The 20,552-nt window shown below is 33.6% G+C and overlaps 1 protein-coding gene across 4 annotated transcripts in view; it reads left to right on the plus strand.

Annotated features, from left to right (window-relative positions):
• The window catches only part of LOC129948485 (axotactin), a 223,923-nt gene that overhangs the window by 174,702 nt on the left and 28,669 nt on the right, over positions 1 to 20,552 (plus strand). For all 4 annotated transcript variants that reach the window (XM_056059498.1, XM_056059501.1, XM_056059500.1 and 1 more), the window contains exons 17-19: positions 49 to 336; positions 401 to 761; positions 846 to 1,024. In XM_056059498.1, coding sequence (XP_055915473.1) covers positions 49 to 336; positions 401 to 761; positions 846 to 1,024 — 828 coding nt within the window. The remainder of the gene's footprint in view (positions 1 to 48; positions 337 to 400; positions 762 to 845; positions 1,025 to 20,552) is intronic.

Raw genomic sequence — 20,552 nt, forward strand, 5'->3', positions numbered from 1 at the left:
TTGTCTGATATTAGTTTTAGAATATTTTTGTGTCTTAACTTTCTTTAGGGATCTGGTCAAAATTGGGCCGAAGATCCTCCAGTTCGAGTGCCATACATTGCCAAACATATTGATGTCTCAACCAAAGAAGAACAAACTCAAGTTGTCTTCATAATTCTCATAGCAATTTTTGTTATAATTGTCATATGTTGTCTATTGGAAGTTTATCGCAGTCATCTTGAGTACAAGAAGCGTATTGAACGTGAAACTGATGAAGACATAATTTGGTCGAAGGAACAAGCTACAAAAATGCAACAATCTCCAGGAAATCAAACGAAAAATTTCAATTACAAACCGGTTAGTAGGAATTTCTATTTTGATTTCCTTTTTTTTCTAGACAAAGTTTGTACGTTGTTTGAAGGTTCCGCAAACTGAACGCAAGGCTTCAACTGGTGCTCCTTTGGTTGGAATATTAAAAAATGGAACTACTGGAGGACAACAAAAGCCAACTGAAAATACCAATGGAACAATACCTCGTGAACAAGAAACCAGCGGTACTCCAGTCGTTAGCAAACCTGACAAGATTATAGAAGTTGACGAAGAAATCGAAAAAGTCGAAAAGGAAGCCAAGGAACCCACAAAAGCTAATGAGATCAAACCACCACCAACAACTACTGAGGCAACAAAAGATTCTGAAACAACTGAAGAAAAGAAAAAGCCCGACGGGGAAGACGAGAAAAAAGAAGATAAGCCTAAAGGTCCGCTGTTACCAGGGGTAAGGGGTACGTTTATAAAAAATCTACAAAACAAAATCTCCTGGATTGCTAAATTGTATTAATTTTTGAATTTCTCAACAAAACATATAGATAGCCAGTTAATGGATGCTGAACTTAAATGGGATCCACTGCCTGAGAATTCAAGTGAAGAACCACTCTTAGATGGTAGTTTGTCCAATTCCATAGCTGGTGATTCAGATTCTGATACAAATGAATCACCAACAACAACTGCTGCAGGGACAGCATCCACAAAAACATCACAGAATCCGGTAAGCAACAACAGTAACCTACAAAAATTAGCTCCAAAATGCTCGATTAGTGAAGTTAATCTTCTTCTCCTAAGCTTTGACTAAAGAAACATTATAAATATTAGTTTGTAATGTGATTGTGATTGCCATCATCTACCTATACTAACATTGAACGAAATTAATTTTTATATAATATAAACATTTTTTGTACATAATGTATATGTAAATTTGTATTTTGTATATTTTTTAATTGTTTATTTTAAAAAAAATGTATTGATGTCATTCTACTTTCATTAACAAAAACAAATCTATGCGCACTTAATTCAAGTTGTCCATGTCAAAACAGTTATTTTTTAAATGTTATACTTTTTTGAAGATCAAGACACTAGTTATATTCCCGTTCTCCAAAGTGACACACGCTTTGTAAATATTTGAATATGCAATTTCGAAAAAGGCAGATGTCGGATATTTTGTCAAATACGTTTTTTTATACCAATGTGACGTAAATACTTGTCTACGTCCATTAAGATCGAAAACGGCAGATCTCTGGTATTAATTCTACTATAAACGTCATCGCCTGTACATAAACATTTTCGAAAACGGCACCTTTGCCTACTCTGCCTGTACAAGACATTTTTTATTAAAGACAACTTTGGGTATACGAATTCTGTACCAATACATAACATGAAGACTGTAAAAGGAACGTTTTATTCTTATCATCAAGTACAAGCTTTAAAAGGTCCAAACGAAGTGTCGACTTTCTGGGATTTTTTTTATAATAATCACACACTCAAGGGGGTATTACTACCCTTATTATGCAGAGGCAAAGTGTGAGCACTAGGAAGAGGAGAGAGGGTTTAAAAAGAGATGTCGGTGCACATTGGTTTTGAATTCCTGAATATTGCAATGACTAGGAAAGACAGAGTGTGGTAAGCCACTCCACATTCGCGTAGTACGGCTAAAGAACGATCTCTGTATTTGACAGTACTACCGAACTTGGACTCGAGGGTATACTGATGAGCATTCCTAGAATCGCGAGTATTACGGTTGAACTGTTTAAGGGGAGGAATGCAACTGGCTATTTCACTAGAGCATAAGCCGTTAAAATAACGGTAAAAAAGGGTCAGACAAGAGACCTTACGACGATGTTCAAGCGAAGTAAATGAACTTATGATTATATTATTATCTTTCAATTTAAATGATCTACGTTCCATACTATCCAAGAGGCTCAAGTAAGTTTCAGGTGCAGAGATGAGAGTTATACTCAAGCTTTGGACGTATGTAAGTCTTGTAGATAACAGCCAAATAAGAAGGTTCGAAACATTTCTTGAGTCGCCTAATTAAACCAAAACACACATCGCGTATGTGATCATTCCACAAGAGGTGGTTGGTCACACACATACCGAGAATATCAAGGTGTTCAGTCTCATTGATGCAAGTGCCATCCATGGATAATGGCAAAGGGTGTATGTCTCGCTTTAACGATACAAGACAGCATTGCGTTTTCGAAGCATTAAATTCCACGCGGTTTTTTAATCCCCATTCAACAATGCTGTTTAGGTCGGAATTTAATGAGCTTATCATATTTTGCCGTTGCAGTTCCACATCCGAAGAAGAGGGATGTGAGTCTTAAAACGAATATAAAAAGCTAAGAGTACTATCGTCAGCGAAACAATGTATTGGATTAGATGTTGCAGACAGGAGATCATTAATAAAAGCGAGAAAGAGTGTTGGAGATAAGACCGAGCCCTGGGGCACACCAGCATTTATTTTATGGTTTTCAGACTTGAATCCTTCCAATGCTACTTGCATTGAACGGTCCGAAAGGTAATTACTAATCCAATGAAGCAGGCATTCATGAAAACCGAAAGCACGCGTTTTCGATTAGAGAGCCTGATGCCAAACCCTATCAAATGCTTTTGAAATATCAAGTGCAATAATCTTACTTTCTCCAAAACGATGTAAAGATTTGCTCCACTGTTCGGTGAGATGAACCATGAGATCACCAGTGGACCTATTGCTACGAAAGCCGTATTTTCGGTCATTAAAAAGCTTTCGATCTTCGAGATATTTCTTGAGCTGATAATTAATAAGCGTTGCCATGACCTTGGAAAGAAGGGACATGAGTGCAATCGGTCGGGAGTTAGAGGGTGAGGCAGATTCAACTTTTTTTGGGAATAGGCTGGACAAATGCCGTTTTCCATCCACTCAGAACGAGACCTGAGGAGTAGGACAGATGAAAAAGCTTACGCAGTGTTTTTGCCAGCGTTGAAGAGCACCTCTTCCGAACAATAGCGGGATACCATCCGCACCAGCGGATTTATGTGTATTTAGATCTCTAAGAACTCTTGCCACAGTACGAGTGCAAAAAAAGATTGGTCCCATAGAATTACTAACTCGCTCAAGTACAGGCGGAGTCATAACACTCATTGGCAGCGTAGAATTGGCGGCGAACTGCCTAGCAAAGAGATTAGCTTTCTCTAAACAGCTAAAAAATAGAGTGTCATTGACAACGAGCGTAGGAACCGAAGAAGAGGAAGAATTCTTCATGTTTTTCTTACAAATGACCACAACATTATTACTGCCCTTGGAACATTGCCTTCCTGGCTTGTTTAAACTTTTTTCGGCTTTCCTGAGTACGGTTTTCTTTATAGCAACGGAAACTTTCCTCTTTGGCCCTGATAACCTCTTTACAGCTCGCATCAAACCAAGCGTTTTCCTTGGGTCTGATACTTTTAACCCTCTTCGGTATAAAAGTTCTCATTCCCATTAGAATTAAACTTGTGATCATATCAGCGCTGGAGTCATCTTCACTATCCAGGAAGCATAGTGACCAGTTAAAGATCCTGAAGGAATTATTGAGACCGTCCCTTTTTCGTATTGCACAAACGGTTCTCTTACGAGCTCTTTCTTTAACTGAAGAGTTTTGACACGAGAAATTTGCTGATATAACACAATGGTCAGATGTGCCTAGAGGAGATAGAACACTAACAGTGTACTTATTATAGTCATGATGATTATACCAGTAAATATGTTCCAGATTCGATAAAAGATCTCTTTTGTGAAGGCTATCCAGGACAGAACAAAAATAAAATCAGATTTTTAATGGTCTCGTCTGCCCAAAAAATATACATATTTTCCCGTCCGAGGTCATTCATTTAATGACTGCGACAGAAATTTTTCTGTTGTCAAAAAGTAAAATAAGACGCGAAGATTGGGTGTTCAGTTATGAACAATATACTGATCTGATTATAAAATCAAGGAATACAGCGAAATTTAATGTGAAAAGTCAATACAGTTTTTAAAGCTTAACCATTATTAGTGAGAAGTTACGAAAAAGCTGTACCAAAAAATCAAAAAGTTACTTTTAAAGTATCGACTTATTATGAATTTGTTTTTGACCCAAGTAAACCTGGTGAAGTAATCGTAAGAAACTATATAGATAGTGACATTTGCCAAGAAGTCTACATTCTTTCAAAAGTTAAAGGTACTCGTAATAGCTCACCAAACCAATCAAATTTAGCTTAATTAGCAAAGTACCTATAAATCATCTAAAAATGCCCTTTTCGAAATTGCATATTCATTTCCATCGTCAAAACAATTTGAAAAACATTTCTTGAAAGTGGAATTTAATTTGGAATTACGGACCTCCAATTCAAAAACATTCTTAGAGCTTTTGAAACATGAAAAATCAAAAAGCATGTCAAATTTGTTACAAAAAAATGTATGTGAAAATGTTTATTATTAATTAAAATAACTTCTTCAATTCGGAATGTACAAAAATTTAATCAATACTGTTCTATGGAGGTTACCATAGGCTGTCAAAATAGAGCCAACATTTGCTTGCTTTTTTGCAAAAAATAGACAAAGTTCAACATTCAACTATCATTTAAGATAAAAAGAAGATGAGATTAATAAAATGATTGTTTTGAAATGGACCTTGATTATACGTATTTTTCCTTATCTACCTCTTAGCTTGTCTCTTATCTGTATACTTAATTTTAGATGTTTTTTTTAATAAATAATTGTTTATTTGTATGCTTTTTTGTTATTTTTTTGCATTTAAATGTAATTGTTTTTGATTTACTTAAAATTAAATAAATTGAATGTGTTTTCTTATTCCTTTGGTTTGGATTTTTCTAAAGAATGTTAATATTAGTAAAATAAAACAAGATCAGAGGAGTTTATAACAACTTATACGATTCCGCCTGCGTTCTCTTGAGTTGTAATAAAGCTGTTATATTTCCAATACTTAAGAAAGATGATGCTAGCTTGCCTGAGAATTTAAGAGGTATTTCAATATTTAGAAAAGTATTTTCTAGAGTTCTATACGAAAGACGTATCAGTTGGGTAGAATTCAAGCTGGTTTTCGTGAGGGGTTTTCAACGGTAGACCATATTTTATATTTTTTTCGAGTATTGCTAACAAATTTATCCAAAAGAAAAAGAAGATGTATGCTTGCTTTATCGACTTAAAAGCTGCATTTGATACCGTCAATCGACAAGCTCTCATTTACAAAATGGCCTCACTTGGTATACCAAGATAATTTCTTAATATCTACGAAACATTCTTATGGAGAACTTATGCAACAGTTTGGGAAGGTGCCGAGATTTCAAACGACTGCAGGTCTTCCCCGAGGATGTATCCTCAGCCCAATCTTGTTTAGCCTTTACATTGATGATATTTCAGATAATTTACCCTGCGGAGCTTGTTTTTCTGATATTCGTATAAAAGTATTTCTTTACGCGGATGACTTGGTTATACTAGCGGATAAGCCATCATCTCTCTCAAGCTACAAATCAATAGGGTTCAAACGTACTGCAATATCTGGAACCTTAAAATAAATTCAGAGAAATCAAAGATAATGGTATTCGAGGCACGGAGTTGAAGAAGGTTGAAAGAAGAAAGGTGGTTCCTTAACAACCAACTAATTGAAATAGTACAGGAATTCAAATATCTGGGAGTGTTGATGTCTGCTAACGGTAGCTTCAATGAACATGTTCAGCGTACGAGTAAAGGTACTAAATAAGTTTCTTCCCCAAAAAAAACATAGGCTTAGGATCTCAATACCGAGTTTTCCAAGCAACCATTAACACTTGTCTTACGATATTCAAGTCTTTAGTTATCGAAAAGTTGATGAAAATATATATCTTCATCGTCAACAAGAGAAATTTATAGAAATCTAAGCCACTCCTTAAATACTAATGCGACAATTTATTTCAATAGTAGACTTTCTGCGAGAGCTATAGGTACAATTTTCAGAGCAAGGGTTGAAATATTGATCTTGAATTACCGATGCGGAATAGGTCAGATCTAACTTTTCTTTGCAATTATTGTAACAGAAATGAGCGTGACGATATTAACCATTTCATAGCTATTTGTCTGATACTACAAGAAATTCCAAGACTCTATTTCAAATATAGTGTCCACTCTATAAAACAAATGTTTGGTGTAATGAACGGATCAATTGGGTAGACAAATATCTTCATGTTCTGCGACCGTGCCTTAAATCATCGAAGAAGCTTTTCAACCTTTTAATTTTTTTAAAAGTAATTCATGTGTTTGTAAAAAACTATTTCAAAAATGTTGGTTTTATAGGTACGCGTTTCACTTAGAGACGGGAAAATGCAATTATGATTTTAAATTTTTTGAAGTATTGTCTTAACTTCGTATCCAAACTGAAAAGGCTGTGATTTTTAAACCACACCGAGATTCTAAAATCAATACTGGTACTTATTTAACTGGAATTCTAGAAAAATATGTCTAAGATAGCACAAGCTTACATATTCTTTATGGACAAGAAAACTGTAGGAAAATGTTGGGTTTTGTCTAGCTTTTGATATCCCGTTCTAAAAGCTTAAATCTCTTGAATACCTATGAGATTTACCACCAAAATATTTTAATAATTATCAATCATTTTCCCGGGTTCGTTTCCGAAATTTTTTTACGTATGAAACTTATAATCGCTCTGAAAGGATGTTTAATGTTACAGCAAAAGAAGGCCATCCAGAGTAGCATATATTTTATCCGGAAAATTTGTATTAGTATATCAAATATAAAGTAAAAAGTTAAGGAACATAACATAACTTACCAAATTCCTTAGAATATTTTAAATCATCAAGACTTACCTGCAATAAAACAAAAATAATATTATTAATTTTTAATGAAGCACCAAGAAAAAAAAACGGTAGTGCCAGAATTCAAATTAAAACAAAATTTCCAATTTTAAAGAAAAAAAAGGGGCTGGGATGCGACCCACACTGATAATTCACATCCCGTCTGTCGATTTGTCTCGCTTAAAAGTTTGTCTATATGTACTCGAATCAATTTTTACGAAATTTGCGTACTATTTTTTGTAAGTAAATTTAAAGTTTTTGAAAAGATATTTGAATCGATATTCAATTTTTACCAACTTTGAGTAATGTTTTTTTTAGATTTTTTTTTATGAAAAAAACTGTCAATTCGATTTTTCTCAAAATTTTATCAGTCGTCAAAAACATTATTCTTCGTTGCACAAAATTGTTTTAGAGATGAAATGATACTTTAGTCGTAAAATTTTGGAGGTGACAAAGGAACCTTGAAACGTCGAGAAATGTCAAAATTTTCAATTTGATAAATCGGACCCATTACAATTACTACCTATGGAAAGTTAACTAGCAAACCCGGCGAACTCCGTTTCGTCGCCAGATGGCTTCGTTTTTTGTAACATTTTGTTTGGGGATTAAAAGATGAAGATACGAGTAAATCATTTGTTTTCTTTTTATTTGAAAAGGAAACATTTTATTTCATTTCAAAACAGTAAAGAATTCATTTCGATTACAAAAATGAGGTGTAATTTAGTCGAACTACTCTAAGTAAAAAATGAAAGTGAATTCAAAGTAAATATTGAATCGAAGCGTTAAACTTGTCCGCAAATTATCCGTTTAGTTGAAGTGCTCTTTGGTAAACCACGTCTGACGTTAACACAAAAAAAGAGGATTTTTTCCCAACACGTGAGAACGCAAAGTATAGCTTCCCATTTGAAAAACAATGATTTTCTAAATTTATCCCGCAAACCCTAAGCGATTGGCCTTGCGACTTGTTAATTGTCATTGCGAACGCAAGGCGAACTGGAAATTGCAATCGTTTGAAACGGAAGATCAGTCGGAATCATTGATATTCGAGGAATACATACATTTTCATCTGCGTACTTACCTTTAATATTGGTTGTCTTAATCAAATTCGGCATAACCGAATTCCGCAAGTCGAGTACCGTTGCAAAGTCGCGGTGGATTCAAGTTACTGAATACATAATAATTGAACCAACTTTAAGTTGCAAGTTATGTGGTGGAAATCCTGGTAACTTCAGAGGGTTCAAAAACTCCGTTAGATAATTGACTACTTCATCGGGATTTTTTATGGAATTAACGGATTTGTATGTCACTAAATCGCCAGCCAGTGCAGCGCCAGTGTACATCATTTTTCTTTGCGGCGCGAATTGCTCGTTGACTTAACCCAGCATAACTCTGATAAATCTCACTAATGTTTGGGAAAACATTTTCAATTAGAGCTAATTGAGAGTTTACAAATCGGCAAAAGTCATTGGTAAGAGTAATTATACCAGTTTTCGCATCAAATGGCACTTTTCCATTTCCAATAGCTAACAATTGATTGGAAAATTGTGCAGCACTTTGATAATTTTGAAGTTGAACTCTCATCTTAGTGGTTAGCGATAATGTGTTTACGTTATTCCACAAAAGTGATACCTTCAGGCAAGCATTCAATTCATCTGCAGGCGTTAGCTGTAAAGGACGTCATGCGAAAGCATTTATTGTTTTCAAGGATGTATTGAAGAAAATGGTTGGACTCGGGATCACTTCCATCAAACAATGGTTTTGGTGGCGTAAGTATTGGATCCAGTTTGACTTTTCCACTAACGCAGCACTATCCAACCGTTTCTCTTTTGAACTTTAACGCATTCCGCAATATCGGCATACAGTCGTCATTGGTCCAAATGTAAATAGTCATCACCACTGTAATTCGCAGTTGTCTTAATCGGGCATTTTCTCTTAATATATTAAGTCTTTCTTCGCTTAAGTTCTGTGCAACACTTGTTGCTGGCTTGCATGTCTTTTTCGGCGGCCGATGTTCGCACGTCGTACTTTGGGCATTTTATATTATAGATTTTTTATTGTTCTAAAAATATTCTACGTGACAAATATTTTGTTTCAGTTTTTTGATTTAAAAAAAAACTGTTTGTTTTCGAAATTATACTAAAATTGCTCAGAAAGTGTATCTATTACAGAATTTTATATAACTGGATTTGGGATCAACCAAATTTTTCACTTTTTTCTTCTACTCTATGATAAAAAAAACGCTCACTAAATTTGTTTAAAAATTCTTTTTGCATTTTTTTTTTCTTATTATCTTTAAAACAAACGTTATTTAAAATCGACATGTCTGACTCTTCTAGAGATATTGTTGACTAAAAAAGGTTCCCGAAAGTAAACTTTGGTTTAAAATATAGGGCCTTTGCTTTGTAACGTAAAAAATTTTAAAATTTTCAATTTCACGAATCGAAACGAATCACAATAGCTTTAGATGGGAAGCTAAACGTTTTCTGTTGAAATTTTCCTGAATTTTGTCTGCTATAAACTTCACGGAGCCCGAGACCTTTCTAACGAATGCAAAACCGTAGAAATCGGTGTGTGCGTTTTAAAGTTATAGCGTCAAGAAGGAAAACCCAACTTATTTTCCTATTATAGATTAAAAATTAAAATAACAAAAATATTCAAATACCCACGAAAAGATATAAAATTGTCATTGCTTATATTATAAGGTTCGTGTCTTAAAAATGTTCGTACTCACTGTGCACTTTTTAGGGATACAATTTAGGGGTGACTTTCTAATACCGTAGCACAAATTTCCTTCTGATTTTTTTTAGGTAGGGGTTTCAATAGAACATGTTTTAAATATTAAGGCTAGGAAACACCTTTAAGTCATAAAAAAAGAGGTTGGGATGCGACCCACACTGATAACTTTCCATCCCGTCTGTCGATTTGTCTTGCTTAGGTTTGTAGGTGTTCGTGTTGGTTAAAAAAGTTGTCAGTTGAATTATTTTTAAAGATTTTAAAATTACCACAATATTTTTCATATAAAGAAATTGAAAATCTAGTTTTGTTAAATAGATTTTTAGTCGAAAACAAGTTTTTACCAATTTTAGTGGCATTTCCTAAATTTTTACCGAAAATCAATTTTTACCAAATTTACGTACTATTTTTTGTGGATTTTATTTTTTTATGAAAAACGGACTGTTGGATTTTTATAAGAAAAAACTACCGAAAACCATATTTTCTGTGAAATAAAAAGGGTTCGAAGACAATATTTTTAAAGCTATTTGAGTCGTAATTAAATTTGTACCAAGTTTTAATTCTGTTGTTTTTTAATTTTTTTTATTTTTGTAAAAAAAATGTCAATTAGATTTTTCTCACAATTTTACCGAATGTTGAACACAATATTTCTTATAAGATAAAATAAGTGATGCCATAATCTCAAGTTTTTGAAAAGATATTTAAGTCGAAACTAAATTTTAACCAATTAGTTAATTTTGTTTATGTTTTTTTTGTAAAAAAAAACTGTCAATTCGATTTTTCTCAAATTTTTTTAAATGTTGACAGAAATATTTTTTAAAAGATAAAGTTAGCTTAAAGCCAATATTTAATAGTTTTGAAAAGATATTTGAGTGGAAAATCAATTTTTACCAACTTTTGTTATGTTTCTTAGGTTTTTATTTTTTGTAAAAAAAACTGTCCATTCGATTTTTCTCAAAAACCAGATATAAAAAACGGTATTTGTCTTTACAAAACATTGTTTTGGAGATAAAATCATGTGTTGTTCTTAAAAATTTCGAGGTACCAATTTTGTTTCAGTTTATTTGATTTATAAAAAAAAACAGCTAATTGGATTTTTATCCAAAAATATATTGGTTTGTTATCACTTTACTTTATATACTATAAAATTTAATTCAAGTCTCTTGGTTCGTGAGATATTTCGGGTTAACCAACACCAACAACCAACTGCTATGGTAAAAAAAAAAAACACCAACGAAATTTTTGTGAGAGCCCTTTTTGAATCTTTCTTCAATATTATCTGTATAACAAAATTTATTTGAAGTCGATATCTTTTCTGGTTCTTGAGCTATGACGGACAAAAAAAAAAAAACGTAGCGAACGTACGTACACACTCATCCACAGACATCTTTCTAAAAATCATTTATTTCGACTCTAGGGATCTTGAAACGACGAGAAATGACAAACTTTTTAATTCAACAAATGGGGATATAATAATTTCCTATGGGAAGTTAAAAAATTTTCTTTTTCGGACTTAACCGTACTTTTTTTGTATTTCGTTTTTTCGAGCCTAAAACATGTTTTTTTTGAACTTATAGCTCGGCGGCGGGCGTACTTACTTAGCTAGGTATCTGAGGAGGCTAGCGGCCCCCCTGTAACCCCCCTGTTTCGGATCACTATAGGACTTGGGGTGGGTGCGATTTTAGGCATATGCAAAGTACTTTTTGCAATTGAGCACTAAAATCAAAGAAATCAAAACAAAAAAAATCAAGTATGGCAACACTGAACCAAAAACAGTGATTATATTTCAAAATCAAGCATTTTTGGGCGTTTCTTATGTGAAAAAGTGAACTTTGAAAATTAATTTAAAATAGAAACAAATGTTTCCTTCATCTTAAACTCCTATACATTTTAAATATTTGCACTACATACGTATGTATCTATCAATTAACAAAAACCGCTTCAAAACTCGTGCAGTGGTAATGGAAACTTGAGCCAAATTTTATATTCAACGATGTTTTAATTGATAAAAAAAAATTGTTCTGAAATAGTGTTTGAATATTGTACAGGGTCCGACAAATAACTTTTTTTTGGAAATGCTATAAAAACATCGAGTTCTGCTTTGGCTTTGTAGCACGTAGCGCCGGCCGTGCTGGCCGTCCTGTTGAAATCAAATGTTGCCAAAATCCTCCTCTTCAATTTTTGTGAACAAAAATTCGTTCAGCATGGCCTGATAACGATCGACATTTATTGTAACGGCCACTTGCTCATTTTCGAAGAAAAATGGTCCAATTATGCCTCGTTTTAGGTGTATCGGCTTTATAATGTATGCTTGCGGGTTTTTAGCTTGTTTACATATCCATCAAGATCAAAATGAAGTTCATTTTATCTCAAAATATGTTTTTCTTGCCAAAATCGGCATCATCTCTAAGCATTGTTCCCAGCGTTGTTCAAGCTCATACACAACCATATGCGTTCAGCGAAAGGCTAAAATTAATTATCTGTCAAATCAGACATGAGCTAAATGTTACCATTCACGAAATAACCACAAGTTGAACAAACAAAAAACTTTAGATGGCGAACCCCATATAAAAGGATTGGTGCCTTAAGAATATTTCTATTCCCTACGCACTGTTTAGGGATAAAATTTTATATTCAACGATGTTAAAATTAATATAAAAATGTGTTCTTAGTAATGTTTCAATATTTTTTAAAGAAATAACTTGGTTTACCAAATAATTTGAGTTTAAACAAATTTTACTTACCATTTTAAGTTTGTATTGTAATACAACATTAGTAAACAGAACACTTTTCACCGATTATCTATGGTCTGGTTTTTATAACACTTTAATATGTCATTAACTAATTTCTTTGTATTATTATTTAGCTAAGAAATTTACAATTTAAAAATTCGAAATTTTTTCTCAAATACATTTTTTTCAACGAAAAAATAGAGACACAAATAACGTAAAAATTAAACCACTTGTTCGTTTCTTTCAATTCAAAATAATTTATATTTGAATTTAAGCGCCCAAATATATGCCCGAAATTCGATTTCATTTTTCGCACTACACTACCCAAACCGAAGTCGACAATACCGACGACGCGACGCACGCACACGACGACGACTGAGCTCTCAAAATTTTACCGTTCACAATTTTTGTTCACGAATGAAAAAAATAAAACTAAAAAACACTTTAAATCTAATAAATTATGAACATTAGAACACTTGAATGTATAATTTATCACTTTATAAACATTTTAAACGAATTTTTTACTTTTTATATTAATTGTATTAATTTTTTCTTAAATAATTCTTTTTCTACGAAACGATCACGATACAAACTAACGAGAGAACACAATTGAACTGTTGGTTTGAGAAACTTGTTCAATCTTGCAAGAACTAATCCACTACCACTTGTTTTTGTTTGTTAAGGTATGAGTGGGAAAATGATGTAGGTATGAATGAGAAATCAATTTGTCCTCTTCGATAAAAGAATGAAAAAGATATGAGAGAAATCGAGGCGCCAAGTTGACAGAAAGATATCGATGAATATTAATATCGATACTCGATTTGATTGGTACCAGTGAATCTCGCTATCGAACAGAGTTTTTTTAGTTCAAAGCTTAGTTCACACTGATCAAATAAAGAATAGTTAAAAAAATATAATTTTAAAGGTCTTTTTTGATAGTGGAGGACTGAAATCCACTTTTTCTTGTAAGTGAGCTCAAAGAAAAAGTTCAAAAGTGTTAAATAACACAAATGAGATGTCTAAATGTGATCACCTCTTCGGGGAATAACACAGTCAACAAAAAATTTCTTGTAAAATTGCAATTGTAGCAAACAATTTTTAATTTGAAAAATTCGGATGTGTTTTATTTTATTTATAAAAATGTTAAAATATGACAGCCCCTAAAGTGACAATAGTCAAAACAGTGGGATATTCAAAATGGATTATTTTATGGGAAACCTCTTTATAAGGGATAACATTTTATAGATCAATGTTGGTTTTGAGTAAAACACAAATTATTGAGAAAATTTTTGTAATTGTTTATATGGTTCAACTACAGAACAAAAACCTTTTCTTTCAAATAACTCAAAATAAATAAGTCCAAAGGTGTCAAATCACATTATCTTTGTGGCCAATCGACATATCTACCACGTGAGATAACCCTTCCTATAGAAACTTAAGGCTTGAGTTCTTGAGTCAATTGCACCTTGTGAGCGTAAAAATGCAAGTCTTTATGCATAATGATCATCAATTAGCGTCAGAAGTGAAATTGCTGGACACTACGACGAGCTGAGGTGGGCGCCTCTTCAACCAAATTACCGCGAAAAGCACCAATACTTTCATACACTGGTGTTTTCACATCTTCTACCCGGTTTTCTGAAATTTGTGGCACGATTTTTCCGATTTAACGCACATTTTGACGATTTAATTGGCCGAAATCACAAGTGCATGCATGGTTCAAATTGAATTAGGCTGAAATTGACAAATGTCAAATGAAATGCAGAAAAAAACTTGAATTTGACGTTTAGGTGCCGTTCGCATTCAACATTGGGCCTTAAAATGTAACCAATTGAAATGCAGAAAAAAAAACTTGAACTTGGCGTTTAGGTGCAGTTCACATTCATCATTGGGCCTTTACAACGTAATCACTCTTTAAAATCGTCAGATTTCATAAATAATGGTTGACAATGAAGGATCTAGAAATATTGTCTCATAAGATTATTGCATTTGTCTGTAATTAGTTTAAACATCCATGCAACATCCAAACGACATTTTTGAATGCATCATCGGCACAATTCCTTTCTAACTAATAAAGTGTCTCAAAAATGGTATTATTGTTGAATTTTTACTCTACCATGAACATTTTAAAATAAAGTTCTTTTTAGACGACTTCTATAAAAAATTATCCTAATATGTCAGGACACTTAATAATCCTCTAAGCTGTCAGCTGTCAAATTTTTTTACTGCATAAATGGTGGAACATTAAATTTTGCTCGTTTCCGAATGTCAGAAGCTATCTCAAACGGAAAATCTGCTTGTTTTTTTTTAATAGCATTTTATGCATGTAAGTTTAACTAAAGGTTACCCAAAACTGCATGTGCTGGCATGATTTGGCCAAAAGTCATTTAAAACACCATGATTCCAAACAAACGTCGAACAACTCATGCCAGTGGCTTGCATCGCAGTTGAATGTCGAAGACCCACCGATGCCTTCGACGTCCTTCGAAAAGTGAAAGTTCTGTGCAAAACTTAAATAATAAACAAAAATCATTTTTAATCTTTTCATACAATAAAATGATGTTTTTTATCGTTATAATAAAAATGTATGAATAAATTCTTTCTTTAAAAATAAAAAATATTCTCTTGACTGCAAAATTTGTTTAGCTATGATTTCACGATTTGACAGATCTCATAAGAAATAATTCGATACTCAAAAGAACTAGTGCGAAAAAAGTAAACATTATTTAGTACAATTATTTTCCGTTTCGAATGTCTTACAACAATAGTGTTTTGTTCGAAAATCTATCGATAGTATAGTAGGATTTTACACGAATATAAACAATATCCGCAGTATGATTACTACCGATAAAAAAGTAGAATCTTACTACGGATGGGTTTTTGACATTCACACGAATCTCGAATGGATCTTATGTGATTTCGTTCTCAAATGTTGGTACGAATGATATTTCATTCGTATCTCAATGGCAATGTTCGTTGAGTAGTTGTGCATTCGAAATCATGTGTTTTTCATTGGCGAAAAAAATCAATCTGTTACTGTTTATATTATTTAGATTTGTAAATGAAAATGGAACAACTGGGTGTATTTTGCAAGAATAAAAAAGATAATTAAGTTGTTAAATGTTTAAATCAGATTAAATAAATCTTAATGGTGTTTCCACCGCACAAGAAGATTTAAAAATGATTAAGTTTGACAGCACTTTCCAAAATGCAGATGATGTTTCCATGTTTCTTATGAAGTGCAAGTGAGATAGTTTGATTCGTGTTAAACAATGAAAAACTGAATAAATAGTTCAGCAACATATAAGAATGCGCTACCTACTCCATGCATTTTTTTAAAAATTTGATTAAAACAAAACTATGTTTTCTTTACGCAAACTTGCAAATAAACAGACCATAATGGATTATCTGTAAAACCAACTCCTCCACACAGATTTTTCTTCACAAATTTTGATTTGACTCCGATCCCCGACTGGTATCAAGTAAATCAAGCTCATTTCAACTCGATTTAGTTATATAAAGAATTGGGACGAGCTTCAAGCTCGCTTCAGTACCACATGTTAATGTAGTAGTCTACGAACAAACCCCATTCTTGAAGTTTTTATTTTATGTCAAAGCTGCAACTTTTAAATGAATTTTTTTTATATAATCTCAATTTCCAGATGTTTTCTTGCCATTTCTTCTTGAAAATTGTACATTGTTTTAGTTAGTTTTTTTACTGAAGTTTATTTTAACTTTTGATTTTCACAAAACTTTGTTCTATTTGTGTGTTTCTTTTATTATTATTCTGACAGATCTTATTTCAGTTGTACCAATTTTTAAATACAAAAATCTGTTTTACTGCCGATGCGTTTTCTTTTGAATTTTCTTCTTTACTATTTATAGAATGCCAAAAAAAACACAACTTTAGTTAGTATAAATGCTTTCTTAAAATATAAAAATTATCTCTTGACTGCAAAGTTTGTTATGGTTTCTCAATCTGACAGATCTCATAAGAAATAATTCGATACTCGAAAAAACTAGTCCGAAAAATTATTTAGTTAAATTTGTTCCGTTTTGAATGTCTTTCGAATAAATGAAATACAATTTGGAACAAAAACCGCTTTCGAAAAGAATTGACTTTCTAAACGAAATACAGAGTAGGGCCCCAGTAACATCAACTTTTGGAACTTGAAAAATACCGTTTATATTTTCCCCGATTTATTTATTTTTATTTATTATTTACCCTTCGCTCTTGCTAATTAATATTATACTCATTGTGAAAATCATTTCTTTTTATAAACGATACTTGCATACAATGTGCAAAAACACACATCTTTTCAAATATCGTCCTTTTCTTAAACTTAAAAACTTTGTAAGGATTTAACGTCCTTGCTTTCATTCAAAAAAAAAAAAACAACAACATCAGACATGCAATATCACATTAATAGAATCTTGTTTTTTTATTATAAATTCCTTTTTGTGTTAGGTTGTGTTATAAATATACGTGACACCCGTTCCGTCAAGTTCATAGAAAAGTTCTTTGGCTTCCTGTTGTGAGCATCGACAACGCATGGCGGTGGCATTCTTATTTTAGATTTCTTTTTGAAACTCGCCGTCTTATAATGAGATCTTAAGTTGAAATCTGTTTTGTTTTTACAAGCTTCATGTTGGTACATAATACGTATTTCGTATAGAATACATATTCACATTTTTTAAATGAAAATAATCCTTTCTTCCACATAAATGCTCACTTAAATTAAGGATACAGTAAAATGTCTCATTGTAGGGGCTTCAAATTAATTTTTTGTTTTAAGAGAGTTTTTTCTAAATGTCAGTTTTGGTTTAGTTAACACACCCAGGCATTGCAACCAATTACGTATACAGTCAAATCTCTCATTTAGAAAAGTTGAAACCATTATTTTTATAGTTATATATTTAAAGTCTTTATTCAAGGTTTTTTTTAGATCAAACTGCGTCTTGATTGATAGGTTCGGTTAGATTAAAGTGGCTGTCTGCGATGAAATGGGCCAGTTTAATGGCCAATGGTGATACCACATGAATCTTGAGGCTTTCTCCTAAGCTCAATGAAACCAGTTTGAGCCCCTTGTGAAACGTGAGAGGCTGATTATCCTAATATGATTTAGCTTTTTAAAATAGTTATAGAAGAATTCTCCTAAGTAATTCTTGTCTTTTTTGAGCTAGAGCAGAGCAGGTACAGAGAAGCTGATGAACTGTTTCTTCATCTTCCTCAACCACACAGCTTCCGCAAAAGTCATTTGAGAATACGCCTTGGCGCTTGGCATGCTGTTCTATTACGCAGTGCCCCGTAATGACCCCTATATGAGCTTATATGCAACCTGCTTAGAGAAGCACCTTGATAGCTTGAAATCTAGTGTAGGCCAGATGTTTTTTGTGACCTAACACGCGGTGATGTTGTTCCACCTGGTGTTTGCCTTCTTCATAGCAAACTGCATTGGAAATAGTTTACAAGTAGCGATTGGTATGCCAACATTTGCCAAACGTGGTAGAATGGGTTGCACTGTACCAGTAGAGATGATGGAGAGTTATGGGGACTGTTATATAGTTTGTAGAGACAGAGTCCAGAGATTTGAAAGCGGCCTGACTATCTGAGAAAATACGGATATCAGATATTGATATCACGTTTTCTTTAAGCCAGAATAAGAATTATTTTATTGCCAAAATTTCCGCCTGGAACACGATACAATGATTGGGAATGCCGAATGAGAGACTTAACTTCAGTCGTTCAGAGAACACACCTCCACCAACAACTTCTTTTGTTTTGACCCATCTTCTAAGAATGTCCTATCCTCCCAGAAAGATCTTGGAGTTATAGAAATCTCTGTCGAATCATAGTATGGTGTAGTCTGTATGCTTTCGAATTGATTCTCAATATCTAAGAAATACGGAGTGGCTAATATTGTTGTTAATCCAGTGCGAGGAAGCTTTGAGGCGAATAGCAGAGCTTGCAGCTTATTGTTTGCTAAGTATATCAAGATGTGTTAGGTAGAGTAGGATGTCCAGTGCTGCAAATGGGATCGTGAGAAGCGATCCGCTTATACATAGCCAAACTGTCCCAGGCATTTAGCCTCATCTGGGAACTTTAATTGGATTCCTTTAATATAGGGAGGGTTAACAAATGGAATCTTGTATTTCCTCGAAAATAGGACTAATTCGGTTTTCTGTAGGATAACATCCAGTCCACACCGATAAGCCCAAAGTATTAGTCTACATCCCCACAAGCAATCACTCTGAAACCATCCGCAACCAGACTAGTTAGGATTTCATTTACTACAAGGTTCCAGAAGAGAGGGGATAGAACACCACCTTGTGGTGCCCCTCTGCTAACGAATTTTCTGGCACAAGAGTTGCCCAGTTTTGAGTTAATTATTTTACTAGTCAGCATTAAATGAATCAACTCCCCAAGCGAGTCTCTACGCTTAGAGATGTTAGTGCAAATGTGTCCCCGTTGTTAAAAGCACCTTCGATGTCAAGAAAAGCAACCATAGTGAAGTCTCTATGATGGGGGGAGTATTCTACGCCGTTTAAACCGATTCACCTCTACAGTAGGCATGTTAAGACGTAGACAGAAGTCTTTTATCAATACTTGCCCTTAAATGGATAGCAATAAATCTTTCTAAGGTCTTAAGAAGGAATGATGATAGACTTATAGGTCATAGATCTTTAGGATTGACTTGCAAGCATTTACCTGCTTTGGGTATAGGAACAACTTTAACTTCTCTCCATGCCGAAGGAATATGGAACAGTTAAAGACAGCTGGTAAAAGTTGCCTCAAGTTTCAAGGATTGGTACAATTATGTCAGAAGTTTTTTGAAGCTCGGCTGAGTTGAGAGCCCATTGTAGCTTGTCCTTTGTGATCAGACCTTGTGGATCTGTTGTTTTGAAACTTGATCGAATATGATTCTTGCAAGTTGCGGTAAGAGAACTACCAGGAAAGTGAGTATCCAGCAGTAAGTTCAGCGATTCTTCACTTGAATTTTTCCAGGAGCCGTCTGCATTATTCAGACAACTTGGCATCGCTGGATTAGTTGAACGAATTTTCCGTAATCTGGACGCTTCAGAAGTTTTTTTTATCGTGCCATAGAAGAGTCGTCAGGTAGATCAGTTAGATTTCCTTAGTGCCTCCTTATAAATTCTTATAGGGATTCTTTGTAAGAATCCCAGTGAGAGGCTAGCCTTGTGGCTTTGGCTCGGTTAAAGAGTTTCGTACATTCTCTTCTGAGCCAGTCAAACTCTGAGGCCCACCATTGTGGTTTCCTCTTATGAGCATAAGTGGACAGGTAATTTGTAGCGATCTATTCAAAGAGGAGGTGAGCGTTAGGGGAAGGACTAGATATTCCAGGTTTTAGTAAAATTTATTATAAGTTCCTGTTTGTAGCCCAGTAAATTGTCCGATAGTTTCAAAAAGTCAATGGATTAGGATTTTTATATTGAACTGGACATATCTTTGATCAGGGAAGTAGTGTTCTTTGGTTACCTTCCAGTCCAAGCTCATATGGTGAATAGTATAAGAGATAAGAGTTATGTCTAGGACTTCTTGTCGAGTTTTAATAATAAAGGTTGTTTCATTTCCAACATTCCTTGATTGATGATTGATTGATTGATGAACTTTTTAATAATTTTTTATTAATTTTATTGATTTTTTTCTGAACACTTCCCATTTTTTTTTAAATGACAACAATTCTGTTTTAAATGTTGGTCTCAGAAAGAGCTTAAAAAAGTGAAATCCTTTTTCGATTCTGACTAAGATGAGCCTTTCAAAAATAATCTTAAAAATTTGAGATCCGGCTCCGAGAGTTTTAACTGTTTAGACTCCCTCACCTTTTGATACAGTGCTAACCACACGATCTAATGAGGCAAAATTGAGGGAATACGAGTGTGGTAATGGTAATGTGGTTAAAGAGAATACCTTTCACCTTATTTCTCACTGAATGTGGCATTTATTTTTTA

The sequence above is a fragment of the Eupeodes corollae genome, chromosome 2 (assembly GCF_945859685.1).
Source record: "Eupeodes corollae chromosome 2, idEupCoro1.1, whole genome shotgun sequence".
NCBI lineage: Eukaryota > Metazoa > Arthropoda > Insecta > Diptera > Syrphidae > Eupeodes > Eupeodes corollae.